Here is a 21275-nt window from a genome sequence, read left to right on the forward strand (position 1 = left end):
AAAATGCCTTATTATACATGGTCGTTTTTTTGGGGCTAAAAACGCCTTACTATCCATGGTCGTTTTTTTTCGGCCAAAAATGCCTTATCATATATGGTCATTTTTTTGGGGCTAAAAATGCCTTACTATATATGGTCGTTTTTTTGCGGCTAAAAATTCCCTACTATACATGGTCGTTTTTTGGGGGCTAAAAATGCCTTACTATACATGGTCGTTTTTTTCGGCTAAAAACGCCTTACTATACATGGTCGTTTTTTTTCGGCTAAAAACGCCTTACTATACATGGTCTTTTTTTTCGCCTAAAAAAGTGCTTACTATATACATGGTCATTTTTTTCGGCTAAAAACGCCTGAATATACATGGTCGTTTTTTTCGGCTAAAAACGGCTTAGTATACATGGTCATTTTTTTCGGCAAAAAGCACCTTACTTTATAAACGTGGCCTTTTTTCCCCCCGTCTCAAAACGCCTTACAATACATAGCTTTTTTTTCAATTAAAAACGCCTTACTATACATGGTCCTTTTTTATGTCGAAAAACGCCTTACTATACATGGTCATTTTTTCGGCTCTAAACACCTTACTACACATGGTAGTTTTTTTCGTCTTAAAACGCTTTTCTATACATGGTCATTTTTTTCGGCTAAAAACACCTTACTATTCATGGTCGTTTTTTTCGGCTAAAAACGCCTTACTATACATGGTCGTTTTTTTTCGGCTAAAAACGCCTTACTATACATGGTCTTTTTTTTCGCCTAAAAAAGTGCTTACTATATACATGGTCATTTTTTTCGGCTAAAAACGCCTGAATATACATGGTCGTTTTTTTCGGCTAAAAACGGCTTAGTATACATGGTCATTTTTTTCGGCAAAAAGCACCTTACTTTATAAACGTGGCCTTTTTTCCCCCCGTCTCAAAACGCCTTACAATACATAGCTTTTTTTTCAATTAAAAACGCCTTACTATACATGGTAATTTTTTATGTCGAAAAACGCCTTACTATACATGGTCATTTTTTCGGCTCTAAACACCTTACTACACATGGTAGTTTTTTTCGTCTTAAAACGCTTTTCTATACATGGTCATTTTTTTCGGCTAAAAACACCTTACTATTCATGGTCGTTTTTTATGTCGAAAAACGCCTTACTATACATGGTCATTTTTTCGGCTCTAAACACCTTACTACACATGGTAGTTTTTTTCGTCTTAAAACGCTTTACTATACATGGTCGTTTTTTTTGGGCTAAATACGCCTTACTATACATGATCTTTTTTTTTTTTGTTAAAACGCCTTACTATTCATGGTCGTTTTTTTCGGCTCTAAACACCTTACTACACATGGTAGTTTTTTTCGTCTTAAAACGCTTTACTATACATGGTCGTTTTTTTTGGGCTAAATACGCCTTACTATACATGATCGTTTTTTTTTTTGTTAAAACGCCTTACTATTCATGGTCGTTTTTTTTCATCGAAAAACGCCTTACTATACACGGTCGTTTTTTTTATTTTTTAAACGCCTTACTATTCATGGTCGTTTTTTTTTTTTTTTTTGTTAAAACACCTAACTATTCATGGTCGTTTTTTTTCGGCTCAAAACACCTTACTATTCATGGTCGTTTATTTCGTCTAAAAACGGCTCATCGTTCACTACAAAGACTTTGTACCGGCTCGTTCGCGACCGACACATCACTTGTGAAAATGTAGGTGATTGAACAGTCAGAGGTGCTGCCAAAAAGAACCCTTTCTGCACTGAAATACAATGAAATTAATTTTGATTCTGTTTGCTGCAATACAAACCGGATACTTCATACTTGACCATAAAGTTAATTTAAAACTTAGTACCTCAATTCAAAAACAAAATCTGACGTTGAAAAAAACGTCGTTTTGTATTTGTAAGACTAGAATATGAAAATAAACAGAATTTAATCTTCAGTGAGGATCAAATACAGTTTCAAAGAAAAAAAAGTATATCGTTTCAAATTCAGGTTGTACAATTCAGATTCAGTTATTCAATATGATTCAGAGTAAAATATACAAATCCATCCATTATCCGAGCCACTGACCTTCAATTCACGTAATTCAAATTCAGTATAAACTATTTAAAAGTTATTCACGTTTAGTTTTTGGTGGCAAATATTCTGCCCCACAGCGTCACACCTAATTTAGTTTTGGTTGTAAAGTGTCCTAGAGTGTCTTGAAATACGCTTATAAATGAAATGTATTGTTATTATAAGAAATTTCAGGGGTTATTTTTACCGAGTATTCATTGTTCATGACATGTACAGATGTTTGTTTTTCTAACACACTGTCCATTCTTGTTTTCTTACAGTTCTTACAGCCGTTGTGAGACCTAACAGCCTAACATCTTGGGCCTCAGACCAGGAAATTGATGTCACAATCAAAAGATGGCTACATTTGGCTCCTGATCGGGATGGTGACAGGAAGGAGAGCATGAGAAGAAAAGAGGACATGGAGAGCGCAACAATTTGATGGACAGAAAAATACTGTTCAAGAGTAAGCTGCATTCCAATTTGGACTTTGTGTTCTGTGTTAAATAAAGAAAAGTGGAGTTATATGTGAGGTTCACAAATTATGACAATAAACATATTTTTTATAACAGTCGTTTTTGAGACTTTTTTTTTAATGTGGGTCAAATATGGCTCATGAAAGATGTGGCTTGGTTGAGGTTGAATTCAGGCTGATATCAGGAAGCTGTTCTGGCCCAGCGTCGGGTCAGAGTAGGGCCAGATATGGTTTTACAATGCGGCTCAGATCTGGGCCGCATTGTAAGGAGCAGTGTGGTTTTCGTCCCGGCCGTGGAACTGTGGACCAACTCTACACCCTTAGCAGGGTCCTCGAGGGTACGTGGGAACTTGCCCAACCAGTCTACATGTGTTTTGTGGACTTGGAGAAGGCGTTTGACCGTGTCCCTCGGGGAGTGCTTCGGGAGTATGGTGTACCGAGCCCCCTGATACTGGCTGTTCAGTCCCTATACTGCCGATGTCAGAGTTTGGAATAATAAGTCGGAATCGTTTCCAGTGAGGGTTGGACTCCGCCAAGGCTGCCCTTTGTCGCCGATTCTGTTCATAACCTTTATGGACAGAATTTCTAGGCGCAGCCGAAGCGTTGAGGGGGTCTGTTTTGGTGGCCTCAGTATTGCATCTCTGCTTTTTGCAGATGATGTGGTCCTGTTGGCTCCTTCAAGCAGGGCTCTCCAACTCTCACTGGAGCGTTTCGCAGCCAAGTGTGAAGCGGTTGGGATGAAGATCAGCACCTCCAAATCTGAAACCATGGTCCTCAGTCGGAAAATGGTGGAGTGCCCTCTCCAGGTCGGGGAGGAGATCTTGCCCCAAGTGGAGGAGTTTAAGTATCTTGGGGTCTTGTTCACGAGTGAGGGCAGGAGGGAGCGAGAGATCGACAGGCGGATCGGTGCAGCGTCTGCTGTGATGCAGACGTTGTATCGGTCTGTCTTGGTAAAGAAGGAGCTGAGCGAAAGGGCGAAGCTCTCAATTTACCGGTCGATCTACGTCCCAACCCTCATCTATGGTCACGAGCTATAGGTCGTGACCGAAAGAACGAAATCCCGGATACAAGCGGCCGAAATGAGTTTTCTCCGCATGGTGTCCGGGCTCTCCCTTAGAGATAAGCTGAGAGGTGAGAAGCTCGGTCTTCCGGGAGGGGCTTAGAGTAGAGCCGCTTCTCCTCCACATCGAGAGGAGCCAGATGAGGTGGCTCGGGCATCGGATTCGGATGCCTCCTGGAAGCCTCCCTGGTGAGGTGTTCCGGGCATGTCCCGCTGGCAGGAGACCCCGCGGACGACCCAGGACACGCTGGAGAGACTATGTCACCCAGCTGGCCTGGGAACGCCTCGGGATTCCCCGGGAAGAACTGCAAGAAGTGGCTGGGGAGAGGGAAGTCTGGGCTTCCCTCCTAAAGTTGCGGCCCCCGCGATCCGACCCCAGATAAGCGGTGGAAAATGGATGGATGGATGGATAGTTGTAAAAATATCACAGTTAAGGGTAAAGCATGAGCCTTAATGGAGACTTCTTTCTTGATCTATTAGATATAAACACGTAACAAGGGGTAGGACTTTAGATAAGTTTTTTACTTCTTCCTACTCCCTTGAACATAATAACTGAGTTGAATGATGACCGATTTCTCTTTCCTTTTTACTATTTTACTTCCCTTACTTTCTGTCAAATTATTACTGTATGTTTATGTTCAATAAACAAACAAAACGAAACCAGCCACTAATTGAACAAATAACAAATTCAACTCGCTACACAAAAGGTCGAATGAAGTCCCCACAGTTGCCTTTAGAGAACTTTATTTACAGCCATTTAGAAGCCAGCAAACGACAAGTAACCTTGAACATGAAGCAGCAAATGTTGCTCTGTTGTCACGTCTCCGGTGGAACAGCTGAGTCATGTTTTCTGGAAAACAAAAACACCAAACCAAAAAAAACCCTAGCAACCGCAGCTGACTTGAGCAGGTTCCAAAGCCGCCTTTTGTGCCATCTCCTTGTGGTCCACAAAGTTAAAAAAAAAAAATGTTATGTTGCGAATGTCTTGTCCACTACAGAGGTTTGATTTTGTTTAGAAAAAAAAAGGAAAGATCTTTGGAGAAATCCCACACTTGCTCAGCTATCCACTAACCGACTTTCTCGCAGCGTTAAAAAACAGTTTGGAGTCTTTTCTGGTCATTCTTTGCCAACCAAAACAAACAAAAAGTAGTCGAGTGTCTGTTTTCCACAGGCGTATTGATGACCTGTTTCAGTAGATGACTTCGTACACTGTGGCCTTCTTGTCCCCTGAGCCTGTCACAATGAACTGGTCGTCAGGGGAGATGTCGCAGCTCAGCACGGACGAAGACTCCTTGGACTGGAAAAAAAACAACCCACAAACACACACACACACACAAAGTAAGTCTTTTTGGAAATTTCACCTGAAACAGTGGGAGGCTGTTGAAAGGAACGGTTGCGTGAAGGGTGACCTGGAATATGCTGGAGCCGTAAGGTGTCCGCCACGCGTTCAGCAGGTTGTCTTTGCCGGTGCTCACAAACCATTTACCTGCAGGGGGCGTGCGCGAGCACAACATTAGGTGCGGGTCCAAGCTAACCGTTGCCTTCAGAACGTAGTGCGGTTGGAGAATGGCCAAGACGGCGATGCAAGTGTACAAATACTTCATTCTGGTCACAATGAAAACTTCAAAAAATAATATTTAGACACATAAAGATATCCATAGTGATATTTAGACAGACGGACACAGTAAAGAAGGGGTGTCAAACTCATTTTTGTCGCGGGCCACATTGTAGTTACAGTTTCCCTTGGAGTGCCGTTACAAATTTTGGGAAACCATATCAATGTTTAATCACCTCCACAATTTCAAGATCAGAAGTCAAGAATAATGTTATGTTATTGTGGATTACATGTGACAATTTGAAATTTTGGTTCAGACTTAAGCAAGCATCATGGAACTTGACATGCTTGATTTGTTTCCGCGGGCCGCGTAAAATGATGTGGCAGGCCAGATCTGGCCCCCGGGCCCTGACTTTGACACCGGTGCTGTAAGGGGTAGGTACCTCCAGTGCATATTTTAAATGTTTTCTAATTCCTCCAACACACGTGATTCAAATGATCAGATTCTCATCTCGCTCTTCAGGAGCCTGATAAAGGTCCTGATCATTTGAAACATCTAAAACATGCAGGTAAGCGGCCCGAGGAATGGAGTTTGAGAGAGAGACAGAGAGACTGTCCATAAAGTTATCGAGTTTGGATTATGGGCCTCAAGCCTGCGTTAAGGTTTCTAGTTAGGCGTGCGCTCACCGCAGTAGGCGAACTTGAGCGAGAGCACGCAGCTCTCGTGAAGGTGCAGCTGGTACTTGTCGGGCTTGGACACGTGGAGCACTTCCACGTTGCTGCTCTCCATCCCCACCGCCAGCCACTCGCCCGTCGGACAGTAACCCAGCGAGAAGATCTGCCGACGGCGACGTGGACATTTTGACAAAGGGTTAAGACTTGAAACGAAGTCTGCCTAGCGACAAGCGATGGCGCACCTGTGAGGTGAAGTCGTGCTGCTGCAGCTGCCGCCCTTCCCTCAGGTCCCAGCAGCGCACCGTGTTGTCCAGCCCCCCCGTCCACAGCTTGGTGCCGTCGTTGGAAATGTCGATGCAGCTCGCTCCGTCCGTGTGGCCCTGGAACTGTCTGTGGCAACGACACATTCAATAGGGGCAAAAAATAAGCGCGATACATTCTGGGCTTCTGTCAGCAACCGTGGCTCTCCTTTCCACACATGCGAGGGGGTATGACAGTACTAAAGTATGATTTCAAAATGACTGCCTAACAACCTTACACGATAGCGGTGGGATCACCGTATTGAAGCACTATAGCCAATTCATCCTCGTCTCAAAATACTTTCTCATGTTCTCGTTTTAAAGAGGCGAGGCGAGGCGAGGCGAGGCGAGGCGAGGCGCGGTTACCTGACGAGTGTCTGGTTGTGCAGGTCCCAGACGACGATGTTGCCGTCGCTGCAGCAGGAGAAGCACACCTTGTTGTCGGGCGAGATGGCCAACGCGTAGCAGGCGGGCGCCGAGGACGTCAGCTCGGCTTTGATGCGAGGGGTGGGTGTGGCCAGGTCCCAGATGGACAGCGTGCTGGCCTCGCCGCCCACGATCAGCGTGCGCCCATCCGACAGAAGTTTGCATGAGCGGATGTAGTTATCGCGGTTCTGATTGGATGACAGACGGAGAGATTTTGTTTGATAAAATTAAATACAACTCTTGTTTTGGATTGATATTGCATACACAGTTCAGGCTATACTTTGTTTTTATACAAATAGAAATGAAGTATCGTAACGACGCGGAAAGAGGACGGACCAGGCAGTCGAGCTGCGCCATGGGACTCTTGCTGCCCGGCTGGCTGATGTCCCAGACCTTGACGCAGCCTTTGCCCCCCGTGTAGACGTGGCGCGTGGACGTGCTGATGGTGACGGCGCACACCACCTCGCCGTGGCTCAGGCTGTGGATCTGCCGCGCGTGGCGAGGGATGCCCGGCCCCAGCAGGGCGTCCGGGGGGAAGGGCACCGGCTGCATCTGCCCGTCCGCGCTCACGTGGAACGAGTAAGCCCTGCGCGGGGAAAAAACAGGAGGGAGGGGCCATTAAAACTGGAATTTTGCGTTTAACAGTATTTCTGAAATGTTATTATGAGACCATATTGCTCAGCCATGACAGTCAAGAAATGAAACCATTCGGTTGAGAGTCAGAAGCTCAAACTTACGGTTTCCCAGAGGCAGCTGACTGCAGGCTGGCAGGCAAGCCGGGCACTCTCATGTGTGGGTGTGGAGACTCGTAGCCCACCTGTGCATCAAAACAAGTGAGAGAGCTGAACTGACTTTAACAAGCACAGCTAATTGCAGTATTCTTGATGATTGATGCAGTGCCAAGGGACTATTTATTGAGTTGAGGCGCTTCCTTTGACAATAGTAGTGCTTTGCCCCCACCCCCTCGTCGCATATATGAGCCATTAAAAGCCGCTTGTGGCGGAGGCGTCAATCGCAAGCGCATTTACAGTGCAAGGGGAACATCGTCTACATCCAAACTCTCTTCTGCTGACTTATTGCAGGTGCTCACCACTGGGGAGCGCCCATAGCCCGCCGCCGCCGCCGCCGCGGCAACAGCCGCCGCCGCCGCCGCTCCGTTCATCTGCGGGGAGACCAGGTGGAGGCCGGCGCCATAGGCCGCCGCCACGGGCAAGTCGCCGTTGACCCCGGGAGGGGGCAGGCCAAAAGCCCCCGGTGGGTACGGTCCCTGCACGACCAAGGGGTTCCTCAGACCCAGAGCTGTGGAGAAGAGCTGCGGGTTATCTCACACGCGTTCATGATGCCGCTGCAGCTTTCTACTGAACGAGAGACGCCGCAGTGCCGGAACACTAGTGCCCCCTGCTGGCTGTCGGACCGTACCTCCCTGCAGAGACGGTTGACAGCAGCAGTGCGGAGTGTGTGCACGTGTTGAAAAGTGCTGACAGGAGATGACAGGGGGAAAGAGCCACGCACGCCATCGCTGCGTGCTCATTATGAAGCAGTCACTCAAAGCTTCCCATTTATTCCGCCGTGGCCCGCGGTCGCTTATTAAAAGGGTCCGGTCGGCGGTTGGCTTGCGAGGGGGAACGAGCGAGAGATGGCCGCCGCCCATACTAATCACTGTCGTTTTAGCATTCACACATCATGGAACATCAGTGCTGGCAAATTGTACAAGGGTGGGCCAAAAGCAGGTCTACACCTTTCAATGTTTTTTATAACTTTTTTTTTTAAAATAAGGCCAAGGTATAAGGGCAAAAGCATCCGAGCATTCTGGACTGCAGGAAGAAGAGCAGAAAAGTGATTTTAAGCCAAGGAAGGAAGGACGCAAGATAAAAGTGGGGCTGGGAGAAGAAGGGAGGAAAGAGGTCAGGAGGCAGTAAATGAAAAAGCAGGACTGAGGTGGAAGGAACGAGGGCACTCCGTTTACGACCGAGTTTCATTTCTATGGCGGCAACGTGACATGAATTTGTCCGCCTAAGAGTCTCTTCGGGGGGCGGCACCTTGATCACACACCAAAGGTATTTCTGTGTAATCCGCCTGTGCCACATTCAAATTTAGCGAGTAATCCGACAAAATCTTGACAACAAGTTTGTTTTTATAGGACCGATTAGGAAAGAAAAAGACTCGTCATGGTGTCTCACCTAGCGGGTCAACACCAGGTTTGCCAGGGATGGGTCTGAATTGTGGCGGTCCGCTCGGCCCAGGGGTATTTGATTCTTGCGACATGGGAGTGCCTGGCTTCATACCTGGAGTGCTGGACTTCTCTCTCTGCAGAGGAAGAAAATAAAGCAATAGTTTTAGTTCGGAGCCCTGCACCTCACTGCCGACCAGTGCAGCGTGTACCGCGGCTCTCGCCCAGACTCAGCTGTGATAGGCTCCAGCTCACCCGCCGCCCTCATGAGGACAAACGGCGTTGAAAATCGATGTACTGATTCCAGATAAGAATACAGTAAACTCAACAATTCCCCCCCCACCCCCTTTCTCTTGACTATTTTTATGTCACATTTTAGGATGGGGAAATATTCTATGGACTAAGGAGACAAAAGATGAATGTTTCGGAAGATTTGCAGCCCGTTAAATCCAGAATAAAAATAACTAAACACTCGATACAAAGAACAACCGTCAAACATGAAGGTGGCAGTGTGATGGTGTGGGTCTGCTTTGCTCCTTCAGGACCTGGGTAACTTTGCTGTGTTCGCAATTACTGCGTCAAAGTCCAGATTTGAATCCAATTGAGATGCTGTGTGCTGAAAAACGCCGTAATATGTCTGACTTAAAACAAGATGAAAAACAGGGCAAAATTGCCCCGAAAAAGAATCACGATTTAGAAATTGCCTTTGATGTTTAATCCATTTTTTGTGAGATTAAAAAGAATTGCTCTTTTTCACAGCGCTGTTTTAAAATGAGTCTATCAATGCGGCACTGAACCCAAAATGTAATAATTACTATTTTCCTACTCGCCACTTTAAAGGGCGTTTCCCCCCCTAACATCTGCATCTAAAGAGAAGCCATCCGATTCAACGTGCTACCTGCGTAGGCTCCTTGCCACGAGACGGTGACGCGGCGCTACTGGAGGACGCCAGCGAGGTGGGGCTGGCCTGCGGGGGAACTTCCTTGCGGGAGGGCGGCATCTTGTCCAGGCCGTTCTCCCTGGATGAGTACGACTGAACGCTGCGGGGTGATGACGGGTCCTGGGTTGTCAGAGAGCGGAGACATTTAGCATACTTCAAATAAGCCAAATTTTAAAATGTGACATGGCATGCACACACCTCATCAACCACCAAGTTATCATCGCTTTTATCCGCATCGCTGCCCTGCAAAAGGAAAGAAAGTAGAGAAAGAAATGTGTGACAATAAGTTCACTAACAATCATTTGGATTTCCTACAAAAAGTCAGACGGCAAAGACGGTGCCGCGAAACCGCTTGTATGTTACAAAAATAAACGTCGTACATTATACTTTGCTACATTATGCTTTGCCGCACACCAACTAATTTTTATTTCATAAAAAATCATGTTAAGATTTTGACAGAGTCAGCTCAAGATGAAGTTGAAATCATATTCCCGCAATTGTACTATCGTGTACGCATTGGCCAGTTAAATCAAGTCGCAGAACGAAGGAATTCAGAAGTGGAGCGGTACAGCGCGCGGGCGAGCTCACATAGTCCGTCATGAACTCCTTCTCGTCAGCTTTCCTTTTCTTGCCGTTGCTGAGGTAGTCTGCTGCGGGGCGACCTTTGTCCCCATTGGAGAGGGAGCTCTGCGGGGAGGGAGAGGCAGAGGGACGGAAGCGAAAGAATGGGAGTGACAGAGGAGAGGACGTTAAGAGGGCGACGACGAGGTGAGAGTGACCGCAATGAATCATCGAAAAAGACTCATAAACTGCAGACAAACGCGGGGGGAAAAAAAATAGAACCCAACAAATATATCACGCGGCATCACTTACTCATTAATGACTTTTTTTTTCCTCGCAGTGTTGCTATCCTGAGCTGACCAAATAATGTCTTAAAAGCCTTTAAATGACTGGACTTTAGACAACAGGGTATTTCATAAGATTGAAAATGTACTTTTAATGGCTTGTATACAAATAGTTGAGTGTCGGCCCAGCCATCAAGCGTGAAATTAAACAACCAAGTTCATCTTTTTGTGGAAGCCCCTTTGCGGTTTGGGAAAACGGGCCATCCATAGAACAGTGGGGCTGGTTTACATAATAACTTTCCACCTATGACATGATCGGAAGTCCGGGCAAAGATCCAGAGCCACTTTTAAGCGATAACAAAAATGAGTGCCTGTCTTGCTAAATCCAGGAGGGGATGGAAGGAGTGGCGAGGTGAAGGTGGATTGCCTTCGAAATGTGGGAGGGGAGAGGGGGCGGGGTCAGACTGCTCAATTTACCCCGCCCAGCCCTATGCTCAATTTACGCCAGTTGTGCCACCAGACAACCTTTTGGGACAAGCTATGTTACAAAAACTGTTCTATCTGGATACTGAATATGATTGCTTGTAGGGGAGGCAATATCTTGAAATATTCCTAAATTCTTTGGACCAAAAACTAGCTATGATCCTGAAAAGGAAAAAAAGGCTCCACATACCACAGTGTATATTTCTATGTGGTGAAATGCTTGGTACTCACTGGTCCTGCTTCGCGGTCTGTTTCCAGGCAGGAGGTGTTGATGGGTCCCCCAAAAATGAAGAAAACATTTGCCATTAGATAACAATACTCTATTTCCTGTGGATCATTGATATTTCCGCTTTCCTGTTGTATCTACCTTGTCAATGAATTCCCACAAAAACTTCACAGTGGATCAAAAAAATATACAAAAAGCAGTGAGGAAATGAATGAATAAATGCGTCTTGGAAAACGTCGTATCCAGAATTGTGACCGTTTCCATCGTGTTTCGGCATCAAATTTCTATATTGGTACCGTATGATACTGCCGCATGGTGGCAAGGCACACAAACCAGGAGTAGCACAATGTCTATTGAATTAAAGCAAAAAGTTTTCTTTAAATTATATTTAATTTTGTCATTACTGTACATTTATATACAGTATACCGTAGAGTGTTATTTATATTGTCCCCCCCCCAAAAAAACGGTACAGACATTGTTTGGTGTTTTGCGGGGGGTGGTTGAATGGATGAAAGACATTAGCATTCATTGAAATGATGACCTCACCACTAAAGTCAAGGTAGCACTTTTCATTCACTCTCAAGTTCTCATTCATGTTGAAATTCTGCAGTCTTATACCTCTGTGATGCTCGGCAGCGGCGGCGGCGGCAGCGGCGGCCTCGAGGTGAGCCCTTTCGTCCTTGGCGGCCAGCTGAGCCCCCAGAGCCCCCGACAAGGCCAGCAGCCCGGAGCCCCCGCCCAGCGCCAAGCCGGGATGGGGCAGTCCTGACGGGTGCGGGCCCACTGGCAGACCCTGCGTATGCTGCGAGAGGTGCTGCGCCTGAAGCTGCTGCTGCATGGAGGGTGGGGAGAGGGGGGGAAGACACGGGTGACTTACAGGTGCTTCTAGGGGGGTGAAGTCCGGAGCAGGAAAGCAGGAATTGCAGTGGGAGAAATGCACAAGTCAGGGCAGTGGGCCTAATGTGGGAATCGTATTTGCATGTGAAAATGCCAATGGGACAATTTCAAGTCCAATCATACTAATGTGCAGTGGGCCTAAAAGGGTGCCTCATTAGTTATTTTTAAAAAGTGGAGAAAAAGGAGGGAAAAATAAACGTGAGGATAAGGTACACACGCTATGAGGCAGAGGGGGGAGCCCACGTACCCCTATGGAAGCATTTAACTCCCCCATGGTCACCTGTTTGGCGCGCTCCATAGCTTGGACCACCTGTTGCTGGTGCTGCAGGGCGGGGGGAGGGGAAGAAAAAGGCAGAGGTCACTCGAAGGACACGCCGTGTTCGCGCCCATTAATATTCATTGTGTGGAAAGCGGATTGATTAGCATGAAAACCGATTTAGCATGTAGGAATGCGTGTGGCCAGTTGGCTATCGAGGGGAAGGAGTGTGCTTCCAAGTTCTTCTGTGCGTGCGTGCGTGTGTGTGTGTGTGTGTGGCACAAAACCCTTGACATTTACGCTCTTGCGTGTGCATTTGTCTTTGCTTAGACATTTTGGCTGTAAAAATGCTTGGATGAGCAGTTCTTGCCCCATTACATTCTGTCCGTGTATGTTTACCTAAATGTGTGTGTGTGTGTTTTGTCTCTATCTTTGTGTGGCACAGCCCGTGGCATTTACACCTCTATTGTGTGGACATTTGTCTTTGGCTGTACATTGTGGCCTGGTAAAATGCTTGGGTGAGCTTCATTCACCCTATTAGAGCGTGTGCGCGTGGGCGCTTGTCATTTATCTTTTTGCGGCACAACCCTTGACATTTACACCTTTTTTGGGTGAGGACTTATCTGTGGCTGGATATTTGGGCTGGAAAACGCTCTGGGACAAACTTTCGCCCTATCAGATACTGTGTGTGTGTGTGTGTGTATGTTATGTGTGTACGCGCAGCCCACCTCCTGTGACAGGAATGGGATGAGTTGAGCACAGATCACATTCAGGCGTTTGGCAATCTCCGTCTGCAAGCGCGGGAGGGAAAAAAAAAAGATATTTGATGAATAAACAGACACACAAAGATGCACACACGCGCGCACACACACACATATGCAGCAGCACTTGCACTCCGTCGCTGACCCGCTTCTCCCCCAGATCTCCCGTGTGGTAAATATTTCAGCCGCTTACATCTGGTCCATGCAAATGGAATCTTTGCCAGGGAGTTGGACTAAAATATTCATGGTGAGCATCTGCTGTGGCCACAGCCAGCCCACACACACACACACACACACAAACAAACACACACACACACACCCTAAAAACAGTGGGTGTGTTGTGGTGGTTTGAGAAAAAGATCTTTTGTGTGTGCGCTCCTCAGATGTTTGCATATGCGTTCGCTTTCTGCTTGTTTGCGTGCATGTGCGTGTGTGTGTTTCGCGCCAGGGGTCAATTGCGCTTAGTGAGCGTGTGTTTCCCACCGCTCTACGGCGCAGCCAACTCCTCTTCCTCATCTGCCCGTCTCATCGAATGTGTTTATGCCACAACAACAAAAGTAAGGGCGGGAATCAAATCGATTTCATCACCAAATGTATCAAGATTAGCGATAATCCATATGTTGGACAAAAAGGGTTTCTATTGGTCGTTTGGCAGCGCTGACAATGCACGGACGGAGGAGGATTTTAGTTAGAATATCAATATTTGATGGTGTGTACCTGCACTGTGGTGTCAGTGAGGTGCTACATAAGCAGGCAATAGTTTGATGTTTGTATTTTGGCGCGTGCCCGTTGATCACAGGAAGCATGTCTTCCTTTTTTTTTTGCGACTGGACAGTAACATCATCGTGAAAACTAAAACTTATTTTGAAATGCATGTCTTTTCTAATTAGACTAAGACAAAAAAAATAAAAAAAAACGACATACACGCATATCTGTAGTGGTGCAATGTTGATATGCCAGCATAGATTATGATAATGCACCAAAAAGTATTCTCATGCATATAAACTGATTTGAAACACGATATTTGCCTATCCAGACTGATTCATTGGCTAGCTGAGATTTGCTCTTTTAAAATGCCAAATTATATTATTATCATTATTATTCTTTTTTTTTTTTTCTTTTCTAGCCATTCACTAATGTCAACATAAATCAAAGCTGATTATGTTCTGGAATTCCTTCCAGCTCAATGCCAGCAATATGAATGAACATACTTTTCAGAAAGCCAATTCCCACCTAATTTCGATGATAGAAATTAGGCATAGTAACAGCATCATTAAAAATATATATATATTTTACTCTGTGGCTACTGAATAACTTGTTTTCTAATTGAACAACTGAAATAAATTCCATTTTCCATATTGTAACGGCGATGCAGCTGGGAAGTGTGACATTTGCGTTAATATTAATGTATTGTATGTCTACCATTCCCCCATACTGGTGTTTAGGCTCCAAAAGCACTGTTGCCATGGAAACCAGCAAACAACATTGCCTTGGTTTGGCTTTTAGTTAAAAATAGTCTTGCAAAAAAAAACATCCCTGTGTTTATTCCAGGTCGGCCTTCTTCCATACCTCCCTTGCTGATATTATTGATTGGTGTTACATGCTTGGGTGCATCCAAGCACACTCGCAAGCGCGCACACACACACACTCACAACACACACCATCAAGGCCGTTAGGGCCAGTAATGATATGCATGCAGAGATCATGACAACATCATTATGGCCCGCAGGCTGTTTGTCTAGTTGACAGCCAGCCTGTGCTGAGGTGTGTGTGTGTGTGTGTGTGTGTGTGTGCGCGTGTGTGTGCGTGCTTGCGTACACACATACACAGGCACACAACCCCATTCCCTCCTAAGTGATTTATTGACGCCGGACTGAACTTCCACCCCTCCTTTTTTCTTCCTCCACTCTCTCTCATTCCTCTTGCTTGGCCACATACACCCCCCCCCCCCCCATCCTCCTCCCAATCCATCAGCCCCCACCATCCCTCGGCCCCGCCTGCCCAGGGGAGACACAATGATTTCTTGTTAGAGAACTCCAACTACTAAATGACATCTTCAGGAGGGAGGAAAGGAAAAGGGGCAACAGAGAGAAAGGGGATGTGGGGGGGGGGGGGCAGAAGGAGGAGAAAAAGAGATGAGGGGGTGATGGAACGGGAGAGGAGAGGATTGGGTGGCGAGGAAGTGTGACAATGAGGCGAGGAAAAACAGACGGAGAAAGGTGGGGGAGGAAAATCGACATCGTTGTGAAGAGTGTGGGGGCGGGGGCGGGGGGTCTGTAACGCGTCAAAAGTGAAACGATTGAGATGGCGAAATGAACGGGGGGGGGGGGGAGAAAAAGCAAGGGAGTGAGAAGACAGCAAGAAGGCAGTGACCTGATTGAAAGTGAAATCCAGTATGGACTGTTTATGTCCGCGAGGAAGACGGGGGAAAGCAAAGATAAAGTGGAAATCAAAAGAGAGGCACAGGAAGCAGAAGAAACGGAGAATTAAAAGTAAAAAAAAAACAAAAAAAACAGCAGAAGACAAAAGAAATGCAAAAGGACGAGTCGTGAGAGACAGACGGGAGCAAAAATTATAAGAAAATTTCTCATCGAGTGTTGGGCGGAATTCTGCATGGAGATCCTGTTTCGCCGCCTCGGTGGATATTTGAGGAAGGATACTTATGAAAAGGAGGGAGAAAGAACGTCGGGGAGGAAAACAGTTGAGAGTGACATTGAATGAGAATGAAAAAGGAAAAAAAGGACAAAAAGAAGAAATGTTGCTCACCTGTTTGTGCATTTCGATGTTCAAACCGTACGACATCTCGTAATACTGCAACACACGCAAGCAAACTGTTAAATCACAGCAATGATCTTACTTCTTATGTTTCGTTATGATAAGCGTCCCATTATTTTAAATTGGCAGTGCAGAAAATGCACTGACATGAATTGATGAGGATTCAATTCCTAGTTTGGTCACTAACATTCGTCAGAACATTGGCAAAAATCGATGATCAGTGTTTTCTAAATTAACCCTTTGAGGGTCAGCGGTGACGATATTCAAATGTTGTTTTCTCAAATATTACTTCATCTTAATGTGACAGATGTGCATCAACCGCTACAATGGACCCTTCTGCGTGTTGCAAATGTGTGTAGAAATGAAAAACTGGTGGCACCGTATGATATTACTCTTATCTCAATTTTTGGCTTTTTCTACAATTTGGTGACGGACGGCAGCCTGCAGTATGACCTCGGAAAGCCATCAGCGCTCGGGGGAAAAAATAAAAAATAACGGGGCCTGAAGGGTATCCGCGAGGCCTCCGAGTGAGCACGAGCGAGGAAAGAATTTAGTCGGACCGCCGCAATAATCACGTCTAATTTGAACCCTTTGACTCCTAAGCAGAGCGGTGAAGAGCACAGAAGAGACTGGAGAGCCAACGAGAGACAGGCAGGCGTCTGTCTGTCTGTCTGTCTGTCTCTCTCTCTCTCTCATTTTAGCATCTTAAAGTCGGATGCTTCGCAAAGTGACAGGCTGACATTTGCTTTTCGGAGAGGAGATTGGCAAGTTGGCGCGCCAGAACATTCTGGCAGGATGGCAGGAGAGGAGATGGGCAGGGGTTGTCTCTCTGCAGACATCTTTTCTTGGCAAGTGTGCGTGCGCGCATTGCAGGTGTGTATGTGCATGTGTTGCTGTTTGTCTGCGCCTCCATAAAAGATGCCTTTCCTGGCAGCTGGCAGCTCCGCTTGACAGTTGGTGTGCCAAGTTTCGCCTGTTGCTTAGCAACACTCAAACTCCCCACCATCACCACCACCACCCCCCAAAATCAGCCGCCAGGAGAGGAGACCTTGCCAAAAAGCCCCGATTTTCTTTAGCAAGAGCCAAAACTTCAAGCCCCATCCCCTCCACCTCCACACATCGATACACAATTCCAAGCCCGGTGCCAGGAATGCCACATAGCACTTTTTTTTTTGGCAGGGCTCAAGTGGGTTCTTGGCAGCCGGCACGGGTTCAGCTGTGGTGGCGAGGGGTTCAGATGGCAGGGAGAATTCCCGCCGACTGAACGGACCCGAGTATTCACAGAAGGCCACCCTCATGGTACCGCCGCAGCGCAGCCAAGTGGAAAACACACATTAACCTCAAAACTTGTGCGCGCCTCATTTGTTTTCGGCGCAACATTTCCATACTTTGCTAGTTCTTTGGCCATTCGTGGCTGTGACCCCTCTAATTGAAACCAGTTAAGCACTTCATTTGGCCTCGAGGCGCGATTCATCAACAATCAATTTTGCGGCTGATCGAATAGCCAATTATGACGAAGCCGATCCTTCGCGTGACCATTTGAGAGAAGCTATTGCCAAGCCCAAATTACCAAAGAAAGGAATGAATCGATTCATATGTCAACGGTGCCATGTAAATGAGTGTTCCGCAACTTCCATTGACGCAAGGTACAGGCTGCATCTCACATTAGGGTACACCCTCAATTAAGTCATAAATGCGCTTGGAGTGGAAGCCGGGCCCGTTTAGTCGAACACAAAGCAGTTATTATTCTCTTGCATGACGGCAACAGGTGGATTCTGCGAACCAGGGGAAGGTCATTTCACTCCAATATATGTTGCTGGCATAGATAGATGGACAAAGATTTGGGTTTGGTTTTTTTTTTTGTTGTTTTGAGAGACATTAACACATTGGTTGGGAATCACCGGTGCAGAAATACTGCAATGTGATGAGCAGCCTCGGGTTGACATCACAGCCATGTGATTGGTCCCTTCTTGAGTGCTGCCGTAACGGTCTGACCATTTCACACAATTGCCTTTAGCCTCGGTGTCCACGTTGCACATGCACGTACTGTAAATGCCGCTTACTCCATGGTAGAAAGTGTTCGTGTGTGTGCACGTTAGTGTGTGTGTGGTCTTGCATGTGGTTCCTGGTGGGTGTTTAGCAGCTGTTTGCAGATGAATAAGACCCAGACGACTTGGCTCACCATAACATAGTGTCTCTGGATCTCAGTCTTCTCGGTGGCCAGTTTCTCACATTCCAACTTCAAACTGCAGAGAGAGGAAACGACACAAGGCGGCCGAAGCCGCTGTTAGATATCTATCGTTTGAATTTGACTCCAAATGAATATATTAAAAAAAAAAAAAACGTCTCAATTGGCGACAAAGGTCCCGCTTGCCTCTTCATCGTGCAACACTAACGCAGAGGGGATGTTGGGTGGCGGACTTCTCGTCACAAAGCCGTCGAGGCTTGGCGCGGTGAGTAAAGTGATGGTGAGATAAAGCACCACTTCAGTTGTCCTGCCATTTTCATTTTACAAGTTGTGGACTTCTCTCAAGAAGCAGATTTGTATTTCTTTTCGACTTCATTTTCATCCGTCTTCAGGTTTGTTTGTTTATAACAAGCCGACTTGACATTCTTCATCTCTTATTTCTTTGTCCCTCATCTACGTACGCGTTTACATAGCGCCCCTAGTGTTCAGATGGAGACATCACATAACTGAAATGCCTTGTGGTGGAGGCTGCGGTCGAGTGAACTCTGTGGCAAGACTTTTAGAAAAACATGTCGTTGGATGTTAAAATGTTACCAGGAGAGAGTGTTGCATTTGAACTTTGTTTTATTCTGTACATTTTACAACAGCACTTTAAAAGACTATGGTTTGTAATGCTGTTTTAGAATAATTATAAAAACACACTTTCTAAAAATTATGACTTTTTCCTAACTTAAAATGTCACTTTACCTGAAAAAAAATCCTCATGGATATGAATTTTAATAAATTATGGTCCCACCCTAAACAAATAAATATAAATAAATATTACAAATAAAACAAAAAAAACCCCCCAAAACAAATCACTCTTAAAAAGATTATTTTTCTTTCTTCATAAAAGATAGACCCCTCCCCCAAACACTTATTTACCGTCATAGCATATGCCGTATTTCTCGCCATGTGTGGCCCTAAAAATCCTTGAGAGAGCCTATGTCATATAATTTAGAAAACAATATACAATCTGAGGGCGGCCCGGTAGTCCAGTGGTTAGCACGTCGACTTCACAGTGCAGAGGTACCGAGTTCAATTCCAGCTCCGGCCTCCCTGTGTGGAGTTTGCATGTTCTCCCCGGGCCTGCGTGGGTTTTCTCCGGGTGCTCCGGTTTCCTCCCTCATTCCAAAAACATGCATGGCAGGCTGATTGAACGCTCTAAATTGTCCCTAGGTGTGAATGTGAGCGTGGATGGTTGTTCGTCTCTGTGTGCCCTGCGATTGGCTGGCAACCGATTCAGGGTGTCCCCCGCCTCCTGCCCGAAGACAGCTGAGATAGGCTCCAGCACCCCCCGCGGCCCTAGTGAGGATCAAGCGGTTCGGAAAATGGATGGATATACAATCTGCATTTCCCTTCCACCCTCTAAAAAGGCTGCAAAAGGTGCCCATGTCTCTAATTACCACTCTTCTGTTGAACATGTGCCCCTGAATGAAGGAAACGAACACAAACACACACGGCACAGATGAGGTGGCCAAAGACCTCTCCCATGTGTCCCATATCTCTCTGTGTCTGTCTCACCACTCTGGCCAACAGGTCCCTCAACATCGGATAATGCTTTTGGCCACATTTGTAACAAGACACACACAATTCTCTTTTGTGCCGCGTGTAACAAGCGTGCCCACACACACACACAAACGCACACACACACATATACACACATCTAGTATCTCATGTCACAAAGAGCAGCCTCCCTCCTCTCCGGAGAGGCAGTATTTTGGGCCCAGTTTACGCTGATTTGTTTGCAGGCGGCAAATAGATTGATAGGGGGAGCAGCGGTGGGTCGTTGCTCTCTGTGTGTGTGTGCTGATGATGTGCGTCTTGTGGGTGTGTTGCACGGCGGAGGAAAATTAGAATATGATTAATACGGCAACATTCCCCCCCCCGGCCGCAACAGGTAATAACAGCCCCATCAGCTCCCTTTTCACGCACACGCGCACACACACTGCACACATATAATTGACTCATTTATCATTGCCAGCCCGTGCGCGGGAGAAGGGGAAGTAAGGAGGCCGGGGCGGGCAGAAAGAAAGAAGAAGCAGTGGCGTCCAAAAGGTGGAGGGGAGTTAAGGATTAAAGCCCCTCCAACGCCACCCCCTTTTCACCTTATAGATTTTATTACAGTGCAATTGCCTCTCGGCTCAAGTGTGCAGTGTGTGCGCGCCGTGTGTGAGTGTGAGTGTGTGTGTGTGTGCGTGCGTCAGCTACCTCATACTCTTGTGTTATAAAAATCAATGGTGTTCTTGCTTTGACAGAGAAAAATAACCCCTGTAAAGTTTGAAATTTTACAGAGAATTGATGATGACATGCACTGGAAGGTCTCGGCTTACTCTTCGGGAGTTAAAAATTGTTAAAAAAAAAAAGACTGTAAAGTGGCTTCAAGAAACATCGACCAACATGGTGGACCTGCTTCAAACCCGATCCTGCGGTCAAATTAGAGACCCCGCGTATCAGGCTATGACAGACATACAAATACAGACCCCTCATTTACGAAATATAATCAGTCAGAGTTCGCTCTTCAGATTCACGGTCGTGATCACAACATTTAGGAGACATTATGGGATGATTGGCTGATGCCTGACATCGTCGTGATTTGTTAGTCACAAATTCAGCCAGGTCTGTATTGTACTGTATGTGTGTTTTAATTGCGACCGGACAAAAACCGTAGTTGTTTGTTTACATTCAAACTGAGCCTGCAGCCATGATGACTAACGTCATGCGCGTTCTCATACGGGTCAGTGGTCAATCCCTCGTTGAAAAACATTCCGTTGACTGTGCAACAAGGGAATAAAACTCGACCTCCTGTCTGACAAATGCCAATTAATATTTATTTCCAGTGGACCTAACATGCATATTTTAAGAATGTTGAAGGAAGTTGGCCAGAGATTCAAGCCCATTGTGTTAACCTCGTGTGCACCGTGCTACCCCACCTTATTGCCATTCAAAAAAAATTTAATATTGAATTTAATTATTCCTTTTCAAAAACAACGTACCATTTTTTTTAAGACCGGCAGATTAAAGGTTTAAGTGAAACTTTTAAGGATAATTAACTCATTCAGTACCAGCCAATTCTGGACCAAGTCTGAAAAGACGTTCAAAAACGTCTTTGGGAATGAATGAGTTAAGGAATTCATTTTCCAAAATCGTATTTAAGAC

The 21275-nt window shown here is 46.0% G+C and overlaps 1 protein-coding gene across 7 annotated transcripts in view; it reads right to left on the reverse strand.

Moving 5' to 3' along the window:
- Nucleotides 1-4308: 4308 nt before the first annotated feature.
- The window catches only part of tle2a (TLE family member 2, transcriptional corepressor a), a 39475-nt gene continuing 22508 nt past the window's right edge, over nt 4309-21275 (reverse strand). For 2 of the 7 annotated variants that reach the window (XM_086115994.1, XM_086115992.1), the window contains 18 exons: nt 18072-18135; nt 15881-15925; nt 13082-13144; nt 12345-12419; nt 11819-12032; nt 11206-11222; nt 10235-10333; nt 9845-9889; nt 9605-9766; nt 8717-8843; nt 7627-7835; nt 7274-7353; nt 6873-7122; nt 6477-6724; nt 6054-6201; nt 5824-5974; nt 4991-5067; nt 4309-4878 (listed from right to left, as the gene is read on the reverse strand). In XM_086115994.1, coding sequence (XP_085972120.1) covers nt 4771-4878; nt 4991-5067; nt 5824-5974; nt 6054-6201; nt 6477-6724; nt 6873-7122; nt 7274-7353; nt 7627-7835; nt 8717-8843; nt 9605-9766; nt 9845-9889; nt 10235-10333; nt 11206-11222; nt 11819-12032; nt 12345-12419; nt 13082-13144; nt 15881-15925; nt 18072-18135 — 2182 coding nt within the window. In that variant the 3' untranslated portion in view covers nt 4309-4770. Of the gene's footprint in view, nt 4879-4990; nt 5068-5823; nt 5975-6053; nt 6202-6476; nt 6725-6872; nt 7123-7273; nt 7354-7626; nt 7836-8716; nt 8844-9604; nt 9767-9844; nt 9890-10234; nt 10334-11205; nt 11223-11818; nt 12086-12314; nt 12420-13081; nt 15038-15880; nt 15926-18071; nt 18136-21275 lie in introns of those variants that run through there. The other 5 variants (XM_086115997.1, XM_086115995.1, XM_086115999.1 and 2 more) reach the window with 5 other exon arrangements.

The sequence above is a fragment of the Hippocampus guttulatus genome, chromosome 7 (genome assembly GCF_054856545.1).
Source record: "Hippocampus guttulatus isolate MCC_2025c chromosome 7, RoL_Hgut_1.0, whole genome shotgun sequence".
Taxonomy (NCBI): Eukaryota; Metazoa; Chordata; class Actinopteri; order Syngnathiformes; family Syngnathidae; genus Hippocampus; species Hippocampus guttulatus.